Genomic DNA, 18088 nt, shown 5'->3' on the forward strand with positions numbered 1-18088 from the left:
CCCCTTCCTGGCCAGCAAGCCTATAAAAAGGAAGATGCTGTGGCCATTTGCTCTCTTTGCCCCTGCCTCGCCTGTTTGAAAGGACCAACAGCCACTGCTGGCCTCCTGGCTCTGCCACATGGTCGGGCCCAATCTCCCTGCCATGTCCATGCTTCTCTAAAGGACTGAAATCCACATACAAGGCCATCCAAATTTGGTTTTGTATATTTTCCTATTCCTCCTTATTCCTTACCCTAGATAAAAAAATATACTTCTCCTACTTCCAAACCAACTCCAGATTATTTTTTTGGTAGATTTACCTCCTTCTCTTTTCACCTACCCCTTTTTTTTTTTTTTTTTCTTCTCTCCTTTTTCCTTATCAGGGAAAAGGAGGGTAGCAGGTAAGGAATTCTTGGGTTGTGCTACTATCTGAGGTCTTAAACTCCAGTTAAGGCTCAAACCACTACACATAAGAAGATCTGTCAATGAACGTGTCTACTTCCCAGTAGCCCATGTGCTTTGCAGGGAGCCCCAGTCCCCCTCAGTGGTACAGCGCAGTGCAAACTGTGCCAAAACCCACCGCACTTATTCAGGCAACATTCTGTGTCAGGATGCTCTGCACTTTTGCTGCCAAGACTGAAATGCCAGCTTCCAGGAAGGAGGTTAAACAAAGGCAGTTGGAAATGCTACAATTACCACCTTTTCACCTCTTCCTGTTGCTGCCAGGAAAGTCTCTACCCCTTGCAGACCTGTGGAGTATCCTCTTCCTTCCCACCTGTTTCAAAGCAAGCAAGATAGAATAGAATAGAATAGAATAGAATAGAATAGAATAGAATAGAATAGAATAGAATAGAATAGAATAGAATAGAATAGAATAGAATAGACCAGGTTGGAAGAGACCTTCAAGATCATCGTGTCCAACCCATCAACCAACACCACCTAATCAACTAACCCATGGCACCAAGCACCCTGTCAAGTCTCCTCCTGAACACCTCCAGTGACGGTGACTCCACCACCTCTCCGGGCAGCCCATTCCAATGGGCAATCACTCTCTCTGTGTAAAACTTCCTCCTAACCTCCAGCCTGAACCTCCCCTAGCGCAGCCTGAGACTGTGTCCTCTTGTTCTGGTACTGGCTGCCTGGGAGAAGAGACCAACCTCTGCCTGTTTACAACCCCCCTTCAGGTAGTTGTAGAGAGCAATAAGGTCACCCCTGAGTCTCCTCCTCTCCAGGCTAAGCAACCCCAGCTCCCTCAGTCTCTCCTCATAGGGCTTGTGTTCCAAACCCCTCACTAACTTCGTTGCCCTTCTCTGGACTCGTTCCAGCAAGTCAACATCCTTCCTAAACTGAGGGGCCCAGAACTGGACACAGTACTCGAGGTGTGGCCTAACCAGTGCAGTGTACAGGGGCAGAATGACCTCCCTGCTCCTGCTGGCCACACTGCTCTTAATGCAGGCCAGGATGCCTCCTTCAGATGACTCCTTCAGACTCAGAAAGGAACACACTGCTTTTCATATCCAGTTTTGAATGAGAAATGACAAGAGTTAAGAACAACAGGATTGTCCAGGTAGAATAATCCTGAGAAAAACCCTCTGCCTGTTGAACCCAATAGGATTTTTCCTATTATTTTCCCAGGGCAAAGGGGGGGGACAGGGATAACATTTTTAAAAGATGCTATTATCTGGTTCTCATCACTAGATGACTCACAGTACTTACTTGATCCTTGTAATGCCTCTTTTATATCAGGAAAACACTACTAACTCCACACCTGGAGATGTACAGCTCAGGGAGATGAAGGTGTAGATTTACAAAAGGCACTTAGTCACCTTTAGGTGGCACAGAGATCCTGAGAGCTCCTTTTCCTGTTTGGTTATCTTCCTAATCCTTTGGACTGAGTTCCAGGATATACAGGTTTGGGGTTTGTTCCAGCACCTTACATCCAGCTAACTGCCACTTCTTTCATCTGTGCTCAGAACTAAGATCTTAAAATCTCCAGCTAATTTTCTATGTAATAGAAGCATGCAAACATCTTTGCAGCAGAAAATTACCCTCTCCTGGCAATGCTGATCAGTTAACATCCAGTTCGCAGCTAAGGTCCTGCCAGGATTTAGGAATGAGCTCTTTGCACATCTTTCTCTCCTACAGTGCCAATCTGCTCAGTTTTCAGAGCACATCTGATGAATCATTGTCTACCCGGGATGAAAAAGGCAATAGTAGTGCTACTGTCCCTTCTCCCACTTTGTCCAGTAGCTCACTGAGAAGCCGCTCAGCTCTCCTGTGGCAGGCTTAAGCAGATTTCAGCTATTTCAGCCCAGGTGAGGGCTATAGCTCTTAAATGACAAGGCATTTAAATATAGCTCTCAGGGTCACTAGTTAAATTCGTACCATTTGCATGGAAAAAGAAGAAAACACATTTGAGAAAGGAAAGGTTTTGCATAAGTGTATTGGTAGTTAGGAATTTCATATAAGATGATGCTTATGCAGGAGGAATAGGACAATCTAATGCATGAGTAGCTGGCAAGAAATTAACAGCAGGTGGAAATTATAGTCCATGGTATTCATAAAAGAATCCCCCAAACAGGCAACTTAATTAGAAATTAGAAGCTCCATTGCTTATTTAGAGACCTAACAATGCACTAGAGCTAAGCTATACTCACAAGATGTTAGAAACTACCATAAAGACTTTTTACTTAGTCAAGGACACCTGGAGCTGGGAAAGAGAATATAGATGGAAAGTTTTCCAAATAGGTTATTGCATGCCAAATAATGGTATTAGTGCTTGCTGTTTGTAAGGATGGAAAACAATGTCAACTCTTTGGGAAGGGCATGTTTAGCTTCAAATTAGTCTGTGTAAAACTCATGTGGCTGCAAAAATTTAAAACAAAAAGTAACAAAATGTGGAGCCTGTAATCTTTTACATAGAAAGAGGATTCTGCACTCAGATGAACACAATCATGACAATATCTGTTACAAATAAGACTCTCCATTTTCAGGCAAGATGGATAGCTAAACCGACAATAAATACCAGCCACAATTCCTTAGAAACCAGAATGACAGCTTTAAGGAGACAGGCTACTCTAGTTAGTTTTGAAATGCTTTTAGCTGCAGCAGGTTACAATTGCTCAGAAAAGACAAATCAGACAGTGGTAGCTGTCCTTGTGAGGATCAAGCCCAGACCAGAGACCCCCCACCTGCCAAAGGAAATCTGAGTACAGAGTAGACTGCATTCTGTCAGTGATGAGAGGCCTGACCCGTTCTGAATAGGTCCAGTTCACTTGGGAGTATTTCACTGCTCCTAGCAAGAGCATAAAGAGGCAGTTTACTGGCAAATTTGAGATGGTAGATATTGCCACAAATCCTAGATTCTTATAAAAAAAGAAAATCTTGGTCTGTAAAGCATAACTGAGGAGGTTTATTGAAAAAAATGGCTTCATCTTTACTAGCTTTGCAGAGTATTAGGATGGGTTAAGTGGCATAACAAATTCTCCAAGTCAAAATGACTGAATAGATCACACATGTAAAATTGTCCCTTGCATTATAGTAATTTTCTAGAGGGCCTACATCTCCTCTAAATCAATGCATATGCCTAACCCTTGTCAAAGTAGTGATTTAAGCATATGCCTCCATGTCAAGCACTGTCTAATTGGCCTATCAGTAGATTTTCCATCAGTGTACGAATGGCCTTTCTAGTCACTGGCAAAATGTCATTTCATCACAGGTCTGAGAGAAGACAAAATTATGCTGAACAAATCAGTGAAATACAAGCCAACCACCTCTCAGAAAACACTGCCCCAGCTCCCAGGCTTGGTAAATTCCATGTGCTGAGCACAGGGCTCCCTAGCTCCTGCCTCACCTGCCCCCAGGCACCACTGCATTTCATACACCCTCAAGGGCCACCACAAACTATTTCCTAGGAACACATAGAGCATGCTCCCACATGAAAATGCCCATTTCCCATTTCAGTGATGGGCTGACATTCCTCCTAGTACAGTCTCTACCCCAGCTCTAGCATGTACATCAGCAAAGAAGATAGAAGGGAGGTTCACATTTCCTAGGGATAACTCACTAGACACCACCACTTCATTGATCCTCATCCTCTGGTGCAGGACTCACCTGCACACTGCTCCTTCGTTCCTTCCCCAAGGTGAGAGAGGACTAGAGACTTCACCTGGGTAGTTCTTCTTCCCTATTCTCCCCAAAGCCTGACATGTTTACAGCAAAGGGGAATGCTGACAAGCTCAGGGACACTTCAAAAGACACTTATATTGTTTAATTGCTTTTTAAACTTGATTTGGTCACAAGCCCCAGGGTTTACTGTTGTGGCACACAGCAGAGTAGCTTTACAAATATAGGATGATGGAATCAGCAGTGACTAAATTGTAAATACTGAAAAGGAAAATTTACATTAGTATATTCTTATTTCTGTCTTTTTAAGTTAAAGTTTTTGATAAGCTACACTTTTGCCTAACCTTCTTGTTCTTTCTCCATGTGTAGGCCTGGCAAGTACACGACTTTCATCAAAACAGCAATAAGCATCTAAAAACTCATTAAAAAGGAATAACTGCAGCCCCGTGAGGGGGTGGGTGGTGGTAAGTGGAGCAGGAAGAAAAGAGCTATCGAAAAAAAGTGAGGTGTTTCTGAGAGTAGACTGCACACCAGTACCCTTTTGACTTAATTTTGTAGAGGCATGTCATTTATCTTCACTCTTGACACTTCTGAGCTACTGTCTGCGTCTGTATGCGCATCCCTGCACTCTGCCGCAGCTCCCGCCATGCTCGGGCGCCTGACCGCTGGCCCAATCTAAATGTGGATTACTCTGATGCAATCAATGCTGCCCTTTCCCTGGTCCCTCCACCAGACCGCCCCGCCCTGCCCGCCTTCCGCCAGGCGCCAGGCGCCAGGCGCGTCCCCGGCAGCTGCAGGCAGCGCCGGCGGCCGCCAGGGGTCGCCCTTGGCCGCCAGGGGTCGCCCTTGGCCGCCAGGGGTCGCCCTTGGCCGCCAGGGGTCGCCCTTGGCCGCCAGGGGTCGCCCTTGGCCGCCAGGGGTCGCCCTTGGCCGCCAGGGGTCGCCCTTGGCCGCCAGGGGTCGCCCTTGGCCATGCTGGCCCGGACGCCGCGCACAAGACGGAGACCGCGGCACGTCAGCAGTGAGGCATTAGAGCCGGGAAGAGAGCGCTGGTGGGCTCCCGGCGCTCAGTGCTAGGAAATAGAGCTACAGTTCGTAGGGGTAGTGTTCTGGTTTTCTTCGGCCTTCCTTTACAACAGGGGTCTTAAATGTTAATATCTGGGAGATGTTTGTAGTATTAACACGCAAAAAGATACCTGCAGCGCTCGGGGTCTGCTCGGGTGCTGAGAATACAGAAATAGAAAGGTGACGATTTTCAACAGGCATGTCGGGACTGACCAGGGGTTGCTCCTTCCCTCTGCTGAGGTGCTTGAATAAAAATCTTAAAGTACCTGCTCAAGCTGGAGACAATCTTAGGGAACAGATGAGAATGTGAAGAGCATTAAGGAAGAGCTTTCAGAGGGCTGTTTCCTCTTTTATCAGTTTATCTTGGTGCCTTGTTCTGACCACCGTTCCTTAAGGAGGAGGCCTGAATGAGTCAGACTTTATTTATAGGTGCTGAATCCGCTCACCTGATTCCATTCGCCTGCTGTACACTTCAGCAAGCTGACTCACTTGCTGTCAATAGCTGCAGGTTGTTGGATGAAGTTGAATGTGTTTCCAAACAGCCCCAAAGTGATAGGACCTCAGGGGGCTCTCTTTTAATCACTTATCCATATCAAGCAAGAAATAGAACCCAAGAGCTTCCACCCAGCCACACCAATCTGAAAAGAATCTTACACATGAGCATCTACAAGGAGCACTTCTAAGAAAACTTTCCTTCCACTCCAAAACAGCTTGGTTGACATTGTGGTTTGGTTTGGGTTTTGTTGTGGTTTTGTTTGATTGTTAGTTGGCTGGTTGGTTTGGGGTTGTTTTTTTTGGTGGTGGTTAGGTTTGGTTTGGGTTTTTTTTTGGTTGGTTGGTTTTGGTTTTGGTTTGGTTTAGTTTTTAAATCTATTAATATCATTAAAGTCTGTGTTTGTTGTTTACAGGTAGCAGATTTTTCCTCCGTTATCTAGGTGTTTAAGCTCGCTCCGGGGTGTGAAGTCAGTCGCTGATGATGCAGAAAAATAGTTAAAATCCGAGTCACACCTTCTGTTGGAAAATCAATACAAATACTCTTTTTTAGCACCTACACATTTACCCATATGATTTTGAGTACTCAAGGGGAGGTCTTCTGAAGAAAATGCTTCAGTCTTCCTTTCAGGGGGGGAAAAAAACCAAAAGGCACTATTGGAAGTTAATGAAGTAGCCATGACCTTTTGCTGAGGAACAAGGGGTGCCTGTGGGTTTCAAAATTTCCTGTCACCTTGTAGACAAGCACTGCTTTCCAAAGACAGTTATGCGGTGAAGAAGTTACTAAGATTAAATGAGCAGTACAGAACTTGAAAAGCAAACCCATAATTATGAATAGATTTTTAAATTGGCAGGCAATCGATTTTAAATTGTCCTTTCACCCTTGTGTGTAAGGAAGCTAGCCTCATAGTGATAAATTAGCAGGAGTCCTGTGCTGTGACTTTTTTTCTGCTGGAAGGTTCTCATTACCATTCAGGGGTTTTGCTGGCTCATCAGTGAATCGTGGACAGCATTTCAATTGCTGAAGTGTGGCCCAGAAACCAGAGAAACGATAGAAAACAGCATCTATAAAAACCTTTTCTTGGTTTGTAAGATTCTTTGTGATCTCGAATAGGACTAACCTCTTTGGCTATAGTGCTCCTGTTCCTTATGCATCCCAGAGGAAGTGGCAGGACATTCAGCCCCTCTGTCCCTCTCTTTAAACTTCTATATTCCAGTTAATCTCCCAGGAAAATAAGAACAGTAACATGTAGTGGACTGAATGTGCTGTTTTTCTTAATTGAAGAGAACAGTTCCCTTAATCCTAGTAGCACTGGGCTGTGATCTAAGAGTTTGATCCGACTTCCATGGTTCGCCAGCATCTTTCAAGATTAATTACACTAGCAACCTAAAAGAAGATCAAGTTAAGCATCTTTAGTTAGATTTTTAGTTACTAGTCAAAACATAAATCCAATTTATAGTTGCTATTTGGCATTTGTTTTATCTAGATGTTGCTTAATCAGAGTTCCAATCAGAGCTGGTTACAATTTTGTTTGTCAAAACAAACATTTCCAAAACACTGGAGTACATTGTTTTGCTGCCATTTCCAATGGGGTAGATTCTGAATCTCAAGAATAGAAATTCCAGTTAGCAAATGGTGAAACAAATAAGAAAACTTGTAATTTGTGATCTGAAAATGCCTATTTGCAGATGTGTAATTTTACCATATTATGCTTTGGTAGAATGAAAATAAATATTTGATCTTCAAAGACTTCAAAACCCCATGACACAGGATTTTGTTCTTCAGCTAATACTAGTTCTGACAATACTCCTTCTGTTTTGTTCACCATTGTTCCATTGCTCACTTTGCAAATACTTTGACACTGCATTCAGTGTTCCTGAATAGTCTGGATTGTGTGCAACACACAGCGCATCACCACTGAGAGCATGGGGCCTAGCAAAACTTGTGACAGTCATTTTGCCACTTCTCTTTCTCTTTTTCCAGGTTCAGAATACACACATCATGATTGGTTTTCACCTGTGTTTAGCTTTGTGTTGTTACTAGTGAATAAAGCACATGAGCTGAACTCATAGTGGAGTTTTGTCATTGAGGCACCCACAAGAGAGACAGCAATAGCTACCCAAACATGGATTTATTGTAACCAAAATTACAGGTGCTTCTTCTGACACAATTAAATTACAAGTTTGGATGTCAGTTTGGAATATACTACTGCACAACCAATTAAGCTTTGAGGAATACTCTTTCTAGAAAGATGAACCAAAATGCATGCACACTCACTAATGAAGGGGAAGTAAGACAATGGGACACCTACTTTCAGTTAATGCACATCAGGGCTGAATGTCCTAGAATTGTCATATAGTTTTACATGGGGAAATGGGTCTAGGGAACTGAGTCTGGTAACTCAGTATTTGATGGCAGTTTCTGGGTGAAGGCCAGGTGTCTTTTATAAAGTAATGCCAGGAAAATGCTACATGTACTTCTGCTCTTCTCTGCAGTTGCTGGTGGCCACTGTCAGAGAAGGAACAGGTGAAATCTCTCATGTTATGAAAGAGTTTGCATTTATTCATTTGGTTTGGAGATTGTTTGTTTGTTTTTCCCCACAAAAGGAGTAGTAAGTAAATTTATTTAGAGGCATAAAAAGGAAACCCACCAAACTTCCTGGCAGAATTTGGTTTATTTGTAAGTTAGGGAATCTGATATTATCATTAAATACAAGTAATACAGAAGCAAACACAAAATTTGTTCCAAAGAAACAGGAGAATGATGAAGTGAAAAAGGTCATGCTGGAATCATGTGAATAGAAATCATTATTTTCTGTAATCATCCACTTACATTTAAAGTAAAACTAAGCCCTTAGCTCTGCAATTTACAATGCATAGAGACTCTGGAACTATTGCCCAAAATTGTTGACAATTTGTTGTTTATTTGCCAATTGTTTATTGGGCTAAGTTTTCAAAATCTATATTCACATAAAACAAGGTAAAATATTACTTTCTAATATATTTCATACCACTGGCTTTTCCAGTGCTGCTGTGATCATATCAGAATGTCTAAGTAACCTGTGTGCCATATGTGAGTACATGAATATGCTGAATTTCGTTCCAAAGAAGATCTATTCTTCGGGGACTGTTGGCTCAGCATGAGTAAAGAGGTAATCATGGAGAACAGGAGACTGTGTGAAGAGGTATCTCTTGTTTTCCTTAATTCCTGACCAATTTAGATGCTTTAATAACATGTTGTGCATTTTCTTAAGATCTTCTATGTTCTTCTTTTCAAATATTAGTCTGCTTGATATTTGGTCCAACTTGCTTCTAGTTTGAACTTGAAAAGGAAAGTGTATCACGTTAAATTGGCAACACGTAAGTCAAAACCATCATGAACCTCACTGTCTTTCTTTCCTGTGGGAGTTTACAGTTTGGAGTTTGAGTAAAAATATCAAACAGGAAAACAATTGCAGAACCTAACAGTTACACATCTGGCAGAGTTACCTGCTCACTACATGCTTGAATTGAACTGTTTTGGTTTAGTGCAGCATAATAAAATAAAAAATCTCTCAGAGAAAACTTTTCATCCTCGGGGGTGTACTTATTCCATTGGTATTCACAGGAAAATGTCTTATTTAAGGGCCTGTGCTGGGCCTGTACTTTTCTGGAAGTTCAATTCTGAAACACAGCAGACTACAGCCACACCACTGGATCTCCCAAAGCATTTAGATTAAGGGAAACACAGCTGTAGCCATGTGTTTAGCTAAGTTAGCCCAGCTAGTCCAGATGAAGCAGAACAGTGATTATCGCTACAGACTCAGTGCTACCTGTCAATTCTGATATATCTTATCGCTATTTTCAAGATTTTTCTTAGACCTAAACCAATTTCCAGTCAGTACTTAGCTGGCAACTTTCCAGCCTTCCTTCAAGATAGCCTGATTTAAGTCTTAGACTGGGTGTCATCCCAGTATCAGTGGAATGACACCAATACTGAATTTTATCTGAAAAGGAATGGAAGGCACATTGTCAAAGTATCCCACTGCCATACACTCATCTTTAAAACTGAACCTAATTTCCAGTCAGCATTTTAAGCAACACAATATAACCCTGCTGAGCTAAATTTTTCACAACTGTTAAAGCACACAAAGTCTTTGTAGCAAGGGTAAAATAGTGTTGTTTAGCTCAGAGAGTAGACACCTGTGCTTTTCCACTCAGGACCAAGACCCACAGCCCATAACCTGCCAAAGCTTTTGACCACACAAATACAGCAGTAGTATGTTATAATTTAGCATGATGCATTTCAGCAAAGAACTACTCTTTCGTTTACTTACTTATTAAGAATATTACAAATGAAACAAGGGCCAAACTGATGATCAAAGTCAGAATAAATGTGACGAAGAACAGATTCTGGTTTCTTATGTTGCTTCCTGCTGTGTTTTCTCCAATACCATCACTGTTCTCTTCCTCATCTGCTATGAGATGACAAATCAATTAGTGATCAAGTTTGTTAAGATTGGTTAAGATAAACATGACAAAATGCTTCTGGCTTTGTGACACGATGCACAATATGTCATAATTTTAGCCTACAAATTTTATTTCATGTGATATTTCATGAGAAGGAAAGAAACCAACTTTATGGGCTCAGCTTGAATTTGGAAGTATTAAGAGTAATATATCTGTAATAATTGCTGGAACATATTCAACAACAACGCTTCTGCTGTTGAAATATACTGATTTGTTGAAGTTGATCTGTTTTACAGTTCCAAGTTCTGTGGCTCAGTTTTACATGTATGAAAGTTGACATTTTAATCAGAAGGCTTTCTAAGGACACCTGAATGGATGCTACTTTTTCAAAAGAGAAGAGAGAAAAATTCATGCTGAAAACCTAGGCACAGGTCTATCTCACATATACATCCTCTAGATTTGTTTCTTTGTTTGATGATAAAAGTATCCCTGGGATGATTAATTGACTGAAGTAAGCAGCTCAGTTAAGCTCCTGGTGTTGGATAGAATGAATGTAGGCCTCAACTTTTTCTCTTAAAACTAATGTTTTCAATATCATTATTCCTCTTTAGGGTTTGTTGGTTTCATTCCAGTAAAAAATGTTTATATATCACAGAATTGCCAAGGTTGGAAGAGACCTCAAAGATCATCAAGTCCAACCCGTCACCACAGACCTCATGACTAAACCATGGCACCAGGTGCCACATCTAATCCCCTAACAAACACCTTCCTCACACAGTGAGATAAAATCCAGAGAGAGAGGAAAAGAAAGGAAGGAAAAAAACAAAGCAACAACAAACACCTGCCCCTCCCATCCCCTCTGCAAACATCTCCCAAATTTTCCAAAACTGAATAGATTCTCACATGGACTACATATGTTATTCTTCAAGCACTTAAAGAATGAGGGGGGTTAAAAAGGACAAGTAGTTGCTATGCTGTCCTCAAAGCAGCAAGACTAGCCAGTTTATAACTTTTTAAATAATGTGTCATGGTCTAGTCATGAGGTCTGTGGTGACAGGTTGGACTCGATGATCCTCGAGGTCTCTTCCAACCTTAGTTATACTGTGATACTGTGAAAGGCAGTAGTTTCTTTCATAGAAACAGTTGTGAGCAAATGAGATGTGGCAAGTAAACACCACAAGGAAATTCAAGTGATTATAAAAGTCCCCCACACTTACCATTCTTGAGTCAGATTTGTTTAATCCCAAGTTTGCATACTACTTTAATGACACACTAAGGTTTAGGTTTATTGTATGTTGTGGGGGGAGCAGGAAGCTCATTTTGGTGTCAGTCTCATGCATACTAAAGTTGCATGCAAATTACTGTAATTTCTCCTGTAATTGCTATCTTGCCAAATGGAGAGTAGTATGTGAATCTGTGAAAAATCTACTTCTAGTTGCTATTCTTGTTTTACCTGGTAGAAATCAGTAAGGTCTTTGCAACTGAGTCTGTAGTGATAAAGGTGAGGGGAGGCTGCATACTCCATTACAGCGCTTTAATAATGAACCAAGCTGGTGCTGAGCGATTCACTGAGCTAGTAGATCCTCTCTGGGAGTATCTCTGCTTTTCTTCATTGCAATTACCATACTCCTGCCGGCAGGTAAGCTGAAATCTTTTAATATGTGTGGTTTGGGGGTTTATTTTTATTTTCTTAGCATCCATAATAAATGCATCTTATACTAAGTGACTGCACGAATATTGCTTTCCAGTCAGAGTAATAAGGATGGAGAGGGCCTGCTCCTGCTATCTCATGCTTACTAAGATATCAGCAGAGGTCTCAAAAGTGATCTGTTCTTGTTTTGCCTAATGAATGCTTTTTACTGTTCCAGCAGGCTGAACATGCCAGGCTGCAGTGTTGTGAGGAATGAGTGAACACACATTCTTGTCAAACTGCAAATGGTGGGACCATTTCATCATCTGAAACATAAAGCAGCATGGCTGCTACTACAGCAATCAGAAGGTATATACATTTTAAGTAGGTTTTAACGTGATTGCTAATGTGTTTGATTATGCCAGGTTGTATTAAGCTGCTCAGCTCAGGAGAGGCTGAGGGAGCTGGGACTGTTTAGCCTGGAGAAGAGGAGGCTCAGGGGTGACCTCATTGCCCTCTACAACTACCTGAGGGGTGGTTGTGGCCAGGAAGGGGTTGGTCTCTTCTCCCAGACAACCAGCACCAGAACAAGGGGACACAGTCTCAAGCTGCGCCAGGGGAGGTTTAGACTCGAGGTGAGGAGGAAGTTCTTCACCCAGCAAGTCATTCGTCATTGGAATGTGCTGCCCGGGGAGGTGGAGTCACCGTCCCTGGAGGTGTTCAAGAGGAGATTGGACGTGGCACTTGGTGCCATGGTCTAGTCATGGGGTCTGTGTTGATAGGTTGGACTCGATGATCCTCGAGGTCCTTTCCAACCTATACTGTGATACTGTGATTGCTGTGTACTGCAACACTCTTGAAACACATTTTTTAAACCAAATTGGGCATCTGCCTATGCTACTAATAGATCATTCACAAGATCTTAGTATTTATCAGAAATTGAAAAACACTCCACAGGTCTCACTGATTTTCTGGCAGGAGAATCAGAGTGTTATGATGCTAAATAAAGCAGCTAAGGACTGTGAAAAATCATTTTATGTATTTCATGGAAGTGATATCTCAGAGTTTAAAAAAAAATAAATTTAAAAATGTGTATTAGAAAGAGTAGTCCTTGGAGGAGCCAAAGCACTTTGAAGACTGATGCTGGTGCATAAAATACATATTAAGCTGTCTTTATCTACTGCTGAAATGTAGGGAGCAGCATGCAGGTGATTATTCCACGGAACCATGTGTGATCCCACAGAATCCATTGTATTTTCCTGGAAAGTGAACAACACTAGGCAATAAAAATGACAAAAGAAAGTAAGATAGTCACAATGCAAAGAGTTTCTTGGACATTAAATTGGATTTATCTCATTGTCTCATGTTGTACTTGAAGAAACGATAACGTCATGATAGTCTACCTCTGAAAATTAAGCAGCTTATGTCTACCATCTCTATGTTAGACACCAGCAGCACCCTAGTTAGTTGCCTTAGGAAAAGTTAGAGGACTCAGAAACAGAAGTAATAGAAAGGCATTTAAGTTCTATAACTAAAACCATGATTAAGTTACACCCATTTGAAACTAATTTAAACATAGCTGTTGTGCTGCAGTGTACCCAGGCAGCCAAGAGGGCCAATGGCATCCTGGACTGCATCAGGAACAGTGTGGCCAGCAGGAGCAGGGAGGTCATTCTGCCCCTGTACACTGCACTGGTTAGGCTGCACCTCGAGTACTGTGTCCAGTTCTGGGCCCCTCAGTTTAGGAAGGACGTTGACTTGCCGGAACAAGTTCAGAGAAGGGCAACAAAGTTGCTGAGGGGTTTGGAACACAAACCCTATGAGGAGAGACTGAGGGAGCTAGGGTTGCTTAGCCTGGAGAAGAGGAGACTCAGGGGTGACCTTATCACTCTCTACAACTACCTGAAGGGAGGTTGTAGACAGGCGGAGGTTGGTCTCTTCTCCCAGGCAACCAGTACCAAAACAAGAGGACACAGTCTCAGGCTGCGCCAGGGGAGGTTTAGGTTGGATGTTAGGAAAAAGTTCTATACAGAGAGAGTGATTGCCCATTGGAATGGGCTGCCTGGGGAGGTGGTGGAATCACCGTCATTGGAGGTGTTCAGGAGGAGACTTGATGGGGTGCTTGGTGCCATGGTTTAGTTGCTTAGGTGGGTTGGATTGGTTGATGGGTTGGATGCGATGATCTTGAAGGTCTTTTCCAACCTGGTTTATTCTATGTATTCTATGTTGTTCTATAGCTTTTCTTCAGTCCCATTTGCTACTATAATAAGGGAAATAAAAGCAGATCCAAGTACTGTTATGTGGAATGCTACTGAAGAATTCCAGCTTTTAAGATGTTTTCAGGTCACAACTGAAATATATTATAGCTATCACTAGGTGAAAATATTCTTGTTGCCATGAGAAATGAAAGATAAAATCCCTATAAAACTAGTGTGTGAGCCCATATCTGAAACTCTTAGTAAAGAGAACACGTGAATGAAAATGTTTAAAAGCCTCATGGGATATTTCAGATAACTGCTTTGAGTCCTTAGGAGATGTAACTTAGAAGGAAGAACAGAAATTCTCTGGTGTTTCTATTGCCATGTGTGAGTTTTAGTACTTAGGAAGAGTTACAATGCTAGTTATGTAGGAAGTGTACATTGAGCATTACTAGAGACATTATCTTGCAGGGATCATCTCATGAATCTCAGTGGAAATGGAAGATAAGTTCAGGCTTGACAGTAAATTCCTAGCCAAATGAAAGGATTTTCAAGAACCTGATAAATTATGTACTTAGCAGGAGCAGCTAAACCATTAGTCTGATTTGTCTAAATTACGCCATTTTCAATCTTTTTCCTGTGTTTTTCAGTACAGAGCTTGACATATATCTATTGACTGGACTGTTGGCATCAGTGATAGACAATGTGGTCAGCCTTTTCCAGTGTCATGCATGACTTTTCTGATGGCCTATTGCATGTATAGAAAACCACAGAGCATTGCCTATCATACATACCTAGAGCAAGCTGGGATTCATCTGGACAAACATTTAGTTTGTTTAGGTTGTTTAAAGAGTCAACTACATAAAGTTTTCCTTCTTCATGAGTGTCAGGCAGATTAATTTCTAAGGAAGGCTTCTCCATTGTATCTAAAAGAAATAATATTTTAAAAGGTAAATTAAAACATGGATATGGGAAATGGCTGGTAATGGTTGGTGTCCCATCCTAAGAAAATGCTGAGAAGCCTTAAAATACAGGAATTTGAAGGGCCAGCACCCTTACTAGACCTTGAAGGCAAGGTAACTAAGTCCATAGTACTTATTTATTCCTTGAGATCTTTGATGAGTGTAAGATGCCATTTCTACATTGTGTTTGTGCACATGTGTATACTTAAACATACATACACAAGTGTATGTTTGTGGAGAAAGAGAACTAGCTATCTGACTGGCTCCAGCATTGATTTCAATGTTATTTAGTTAGTTGTATAACCCTTTTGGTCTGCATTTGGTAAGACATAGGGTGATATCCTGACCACAGTGAAAGCCAAATTTTCACTAACGCTGCCAGGAAGGATGTCAGTCAGGTCTTCTGCATTCAGCATCAAATAATTCAGAAATAAGACAGAGAAAACAGGCAAAGATGTTGCAGAGAAGCAGCAAGAATATGGGTCTGCTAATACACCTTAGCATGCCATTGTGAAGTTGTTCTTTGTGAAAAAAAGAAGTGAAAAGAGACTTCTAATGTAATTCTACTCCATATGGATGCTAGTTTTGGACAAATTCAAGCCTGATGGCAAAGTCTTTTTCTTCAGACTGACACTTCTTGCTTTGTGAAAATAACTGGATGGGGCCAAATCAGCAAAACCAGTTTCTCTGCAGAGTCTGGGTCACTCACTGAATGATGGGTTATATAAATACAGTTAGGAAGGAAGATGAGATATATGTATAAAAAAGTCAATACCTAACCAGGCTGTGCTGTGAATTACATATTATTCTTTAACAGTCTTTTTAATTTTCCTTTATTCTACTCTGATTCCAAAAATGTCTTTCAGAAACAAACTGCAGTTCTAGCAAAAAGGAGATACAGATGGTCTAATCAGGCATTTTAGACTACCTAGGTCACTGCAAACTCCCTCTGCTATTAGTAAAGAAAAGTATGTCACTGCAGCTAACATTGCTCTTATTCTAAGAGGTCTTTTTGACCTTACAGTTGCAGTCTCAATGTACCTTTCCTTTGCTAGTGAATATAAAGAGGGAGATAAACAAGATTAGACTTGGAATCAAATACATCATACCTATTTAGTATCCTATCAAAGTTTTAAAGTTCAATTTCACCTGCCAGACACAACTTAGCACTTCACTGGATGCAAATCTCCTGTTGATGGAGGGTGTCAAGGACCTAAAGGTGACTCCTGAATCCTGGATGGGTTGAACTGCACTCTTGACATGCATCTCCCTCCCTACTTCTCCAAGCAATAGGCACAGCATGACCAGATTCCTACCCTAGCATTCAAATTAGAAAAAAGAAAAGTCTGAGGAATACAGGCCTGAGTGGTTTTGGAAAGACCTGTTCTTTCCCTCAACAAAGCAGATGCAGAAGACTGTAATAATTACTCTAAATTTGAGCACATAGCTAAGTGTGTACTGAGCCTCAGTAAGTCTGAAGACTAAGTGCTTCAATCACTTCTAACAATGGGGCTTGTTCTCCTGTGGGTGGGGACTGACTGGCCTATGTGTATACTTCTGCATTTGCATTTAGTAGAGTGTAAGAAAAGATTACAGTGCTTTTCTTTTCTCTGTTCAGAATTGCTAATGCAATGCAAAATACAAAGAAGGTAGGAAAGCTGGCATAGTAGTGTTTCCCCTTATCTAGCATATGTTTTTTGAGTGTATAACAATTTCAGAACAGATGACAGTGTCCACTGTCCTTCCCCTAGAATACTGTGTGGTGCCAAGCAGCCAGTCTTATGAGTCATATCCCCACTAGCATCGACTCTGCTATCTCCCCACAAGCATATCCATGGCCAACCGCAGTTGTTATGGAGCCCTGTGTTTCAATAATGGCGTGCTCCACGTTACCACCTCATGCACAGAGGCTTTTGGTTATTTTTAGCTTCTGAAGACCAGCTGTTTCCCTTGGACATTTTGCTTAGTACTTCCCTACAACTTCAGGAAAGACTCTTCACCACTTGAGCTGTAATAAATGTGAGTACCTTCAGTTAATTAATATTACAAACTATATGCCTTCTGCATTCATTGTTACTTAAGACAGATTTTCTCACTGTGCATGTAACCACAGTGCAAAAAGCCTTTATTACATTTGTTTGATTCCATTGACATCACAAAGAAACTACAGACATCAGTGTCGCTGGCCAAAAGCATTATTTTCCCAACAAACCAATTAAACATTGGGAGTTTGGAATTGTTCTGTGGTATACTTTAACCTCGCTTAAAGGCTTTTTTTCCCCTGCAACTTTCAAATTCCTTAAGCTGTTGTAGAAAAATTAGAATGTAGAATAAGAACACACAGAATTCTTCACAGAAAAAAAGAAAAGGAAATAAAAAACAGGATAATGAAATGTTACTTACAACATAGCTATATTCAGGTAGTGTGGCAGTACGGAAGAAAACTCGTTCTGATGTTCCTGTCTCTACTTTTAGATCCATAGGAGCCTGTCAACTCCCGCAGGACCCATGAAGGCAGCTATGAAACACTGTCCCTTTCAGTCTATATTTAGAGTTCATTTTGGCAAAGTATGGTGACTTTACAATGCTGATCTGTTTAGAAAGCAAGCCACCCATACACAGCTCTTTTTCATTAAATTGTAATCATGGTAATATGCTATCATGGAGAATTAGAAAGTTTGTTACTGATCAGTATTTCATAGCCTTTTGGTTTGTGATGCCTTTTTATAACTCATTTGCTATGCAAAAGAGTCATATCTACAACACTGTACCAATGAGTAACCAGTTTGCTATGCAGAAAAGTCCTATCTACAGCATTGCAGTCATGAGTACTTTAAAGGCATAGACTAGAAAAAACAGGGTCTTTTCCTCCTTCTCCCACACTCCTTATAAAGTCAAGTGGGACAGTATTATGAGATGGACTAATTTGTATGGCATCCTTAGCTGTTTAAAAAAACAAATTCTGCTGAACTCTTTTGAGAGTACTGGTAATCACTCCTTTGTAGACAGTTTTTTGTCTTGCTGACACCAGTGTTTCAGCACGCTGTAGTGACAGGCCACTAACACTTAAAGGGACCACAGCTTCTAACAAATGCTTTTGGAAGCCATTCTATAGATCTAAAATTTCAAATGCCTTTAAACTGGCAGTATATGTTTTGGTTTTTTTCTTTCAGGAGACAAGAGACAAT

General features: G+C 41.3%; 1 protein-coding gene across 1 annotated transcript; it reads right to left on the reverse strand.

Annotated features, from left to right (window-relative positions):
* Nucleotides 1-7788: 7788 nt before the first annotated feature.
* Nucleotides 7789-17652, reverse strand: LSMEM1 (leucine rich single-pass membrane protein 1). The gene is made up of 4 exons (XM_068164596.1): nucleotides 17304-17652; nucleotides 14733-14864; nucleotides 9978-10115; nucleotides 7789-8983 (listed from the first exon to the last, which is right to left on the reverse strand). The coding sequence occupies exons 2-4, from the start codon at nucleotides 14857-14859 to the stop codon at nucleotides 8775-8777; spliced, it is 474 nt and encodes a 157-aa protein (XP_068020697.1). The 5' UTR covers nucleotides 14860-14864; nucleotides 17304-17652; the 3' UTR covers nucleotides 7789-8774.
* Nucleotides 17653-18088: the final 436 nt, after the last annotated feature.

The sequence above is a fragment of the Melanerpes formicivorus genome, unplaced genomic scaffold, assembly GCF_026170545.1.
Source record: "Melanerpes formicivorus ecotype bairdi unplaced genomic scaffold, bMelFor1.0.p_v2 SCAF_3, whole genome shotgun sequence".
In the NCBI taxonomy this organism is placed as follows: Eukaryota; Metazoa; Chordata; class Aves; order Piciformes; family Picidae; genus Melanerpes; species Melanerpes formicivorus.

Excerpts from the sequence above, each read along its gene's own strand:
- LSMEM1 (XM_068164596.1), bottom strand. The coding sequence starts at position 14,859 with ATGGAGAAGCCTTCCTTAGAAATTAATCTGCCTGACACTCATGAAGAA. Across the intron at positions 10,116-14,732 it reads TGAATCCCAGCTTGCTCTAG|ATGAGGAAGAGAACAGTGAT; the intron begins GTATGTATGATA and ends ATCTCATAGCAG. Across the intron at positions 8,984-9,977 it reads ATTTGTAATATTCTTAATAA|TTCAAACTAGAAGCAAGTTG; the intron begins GTAAGTAAACGA and ends TTCCTTTTCAAG.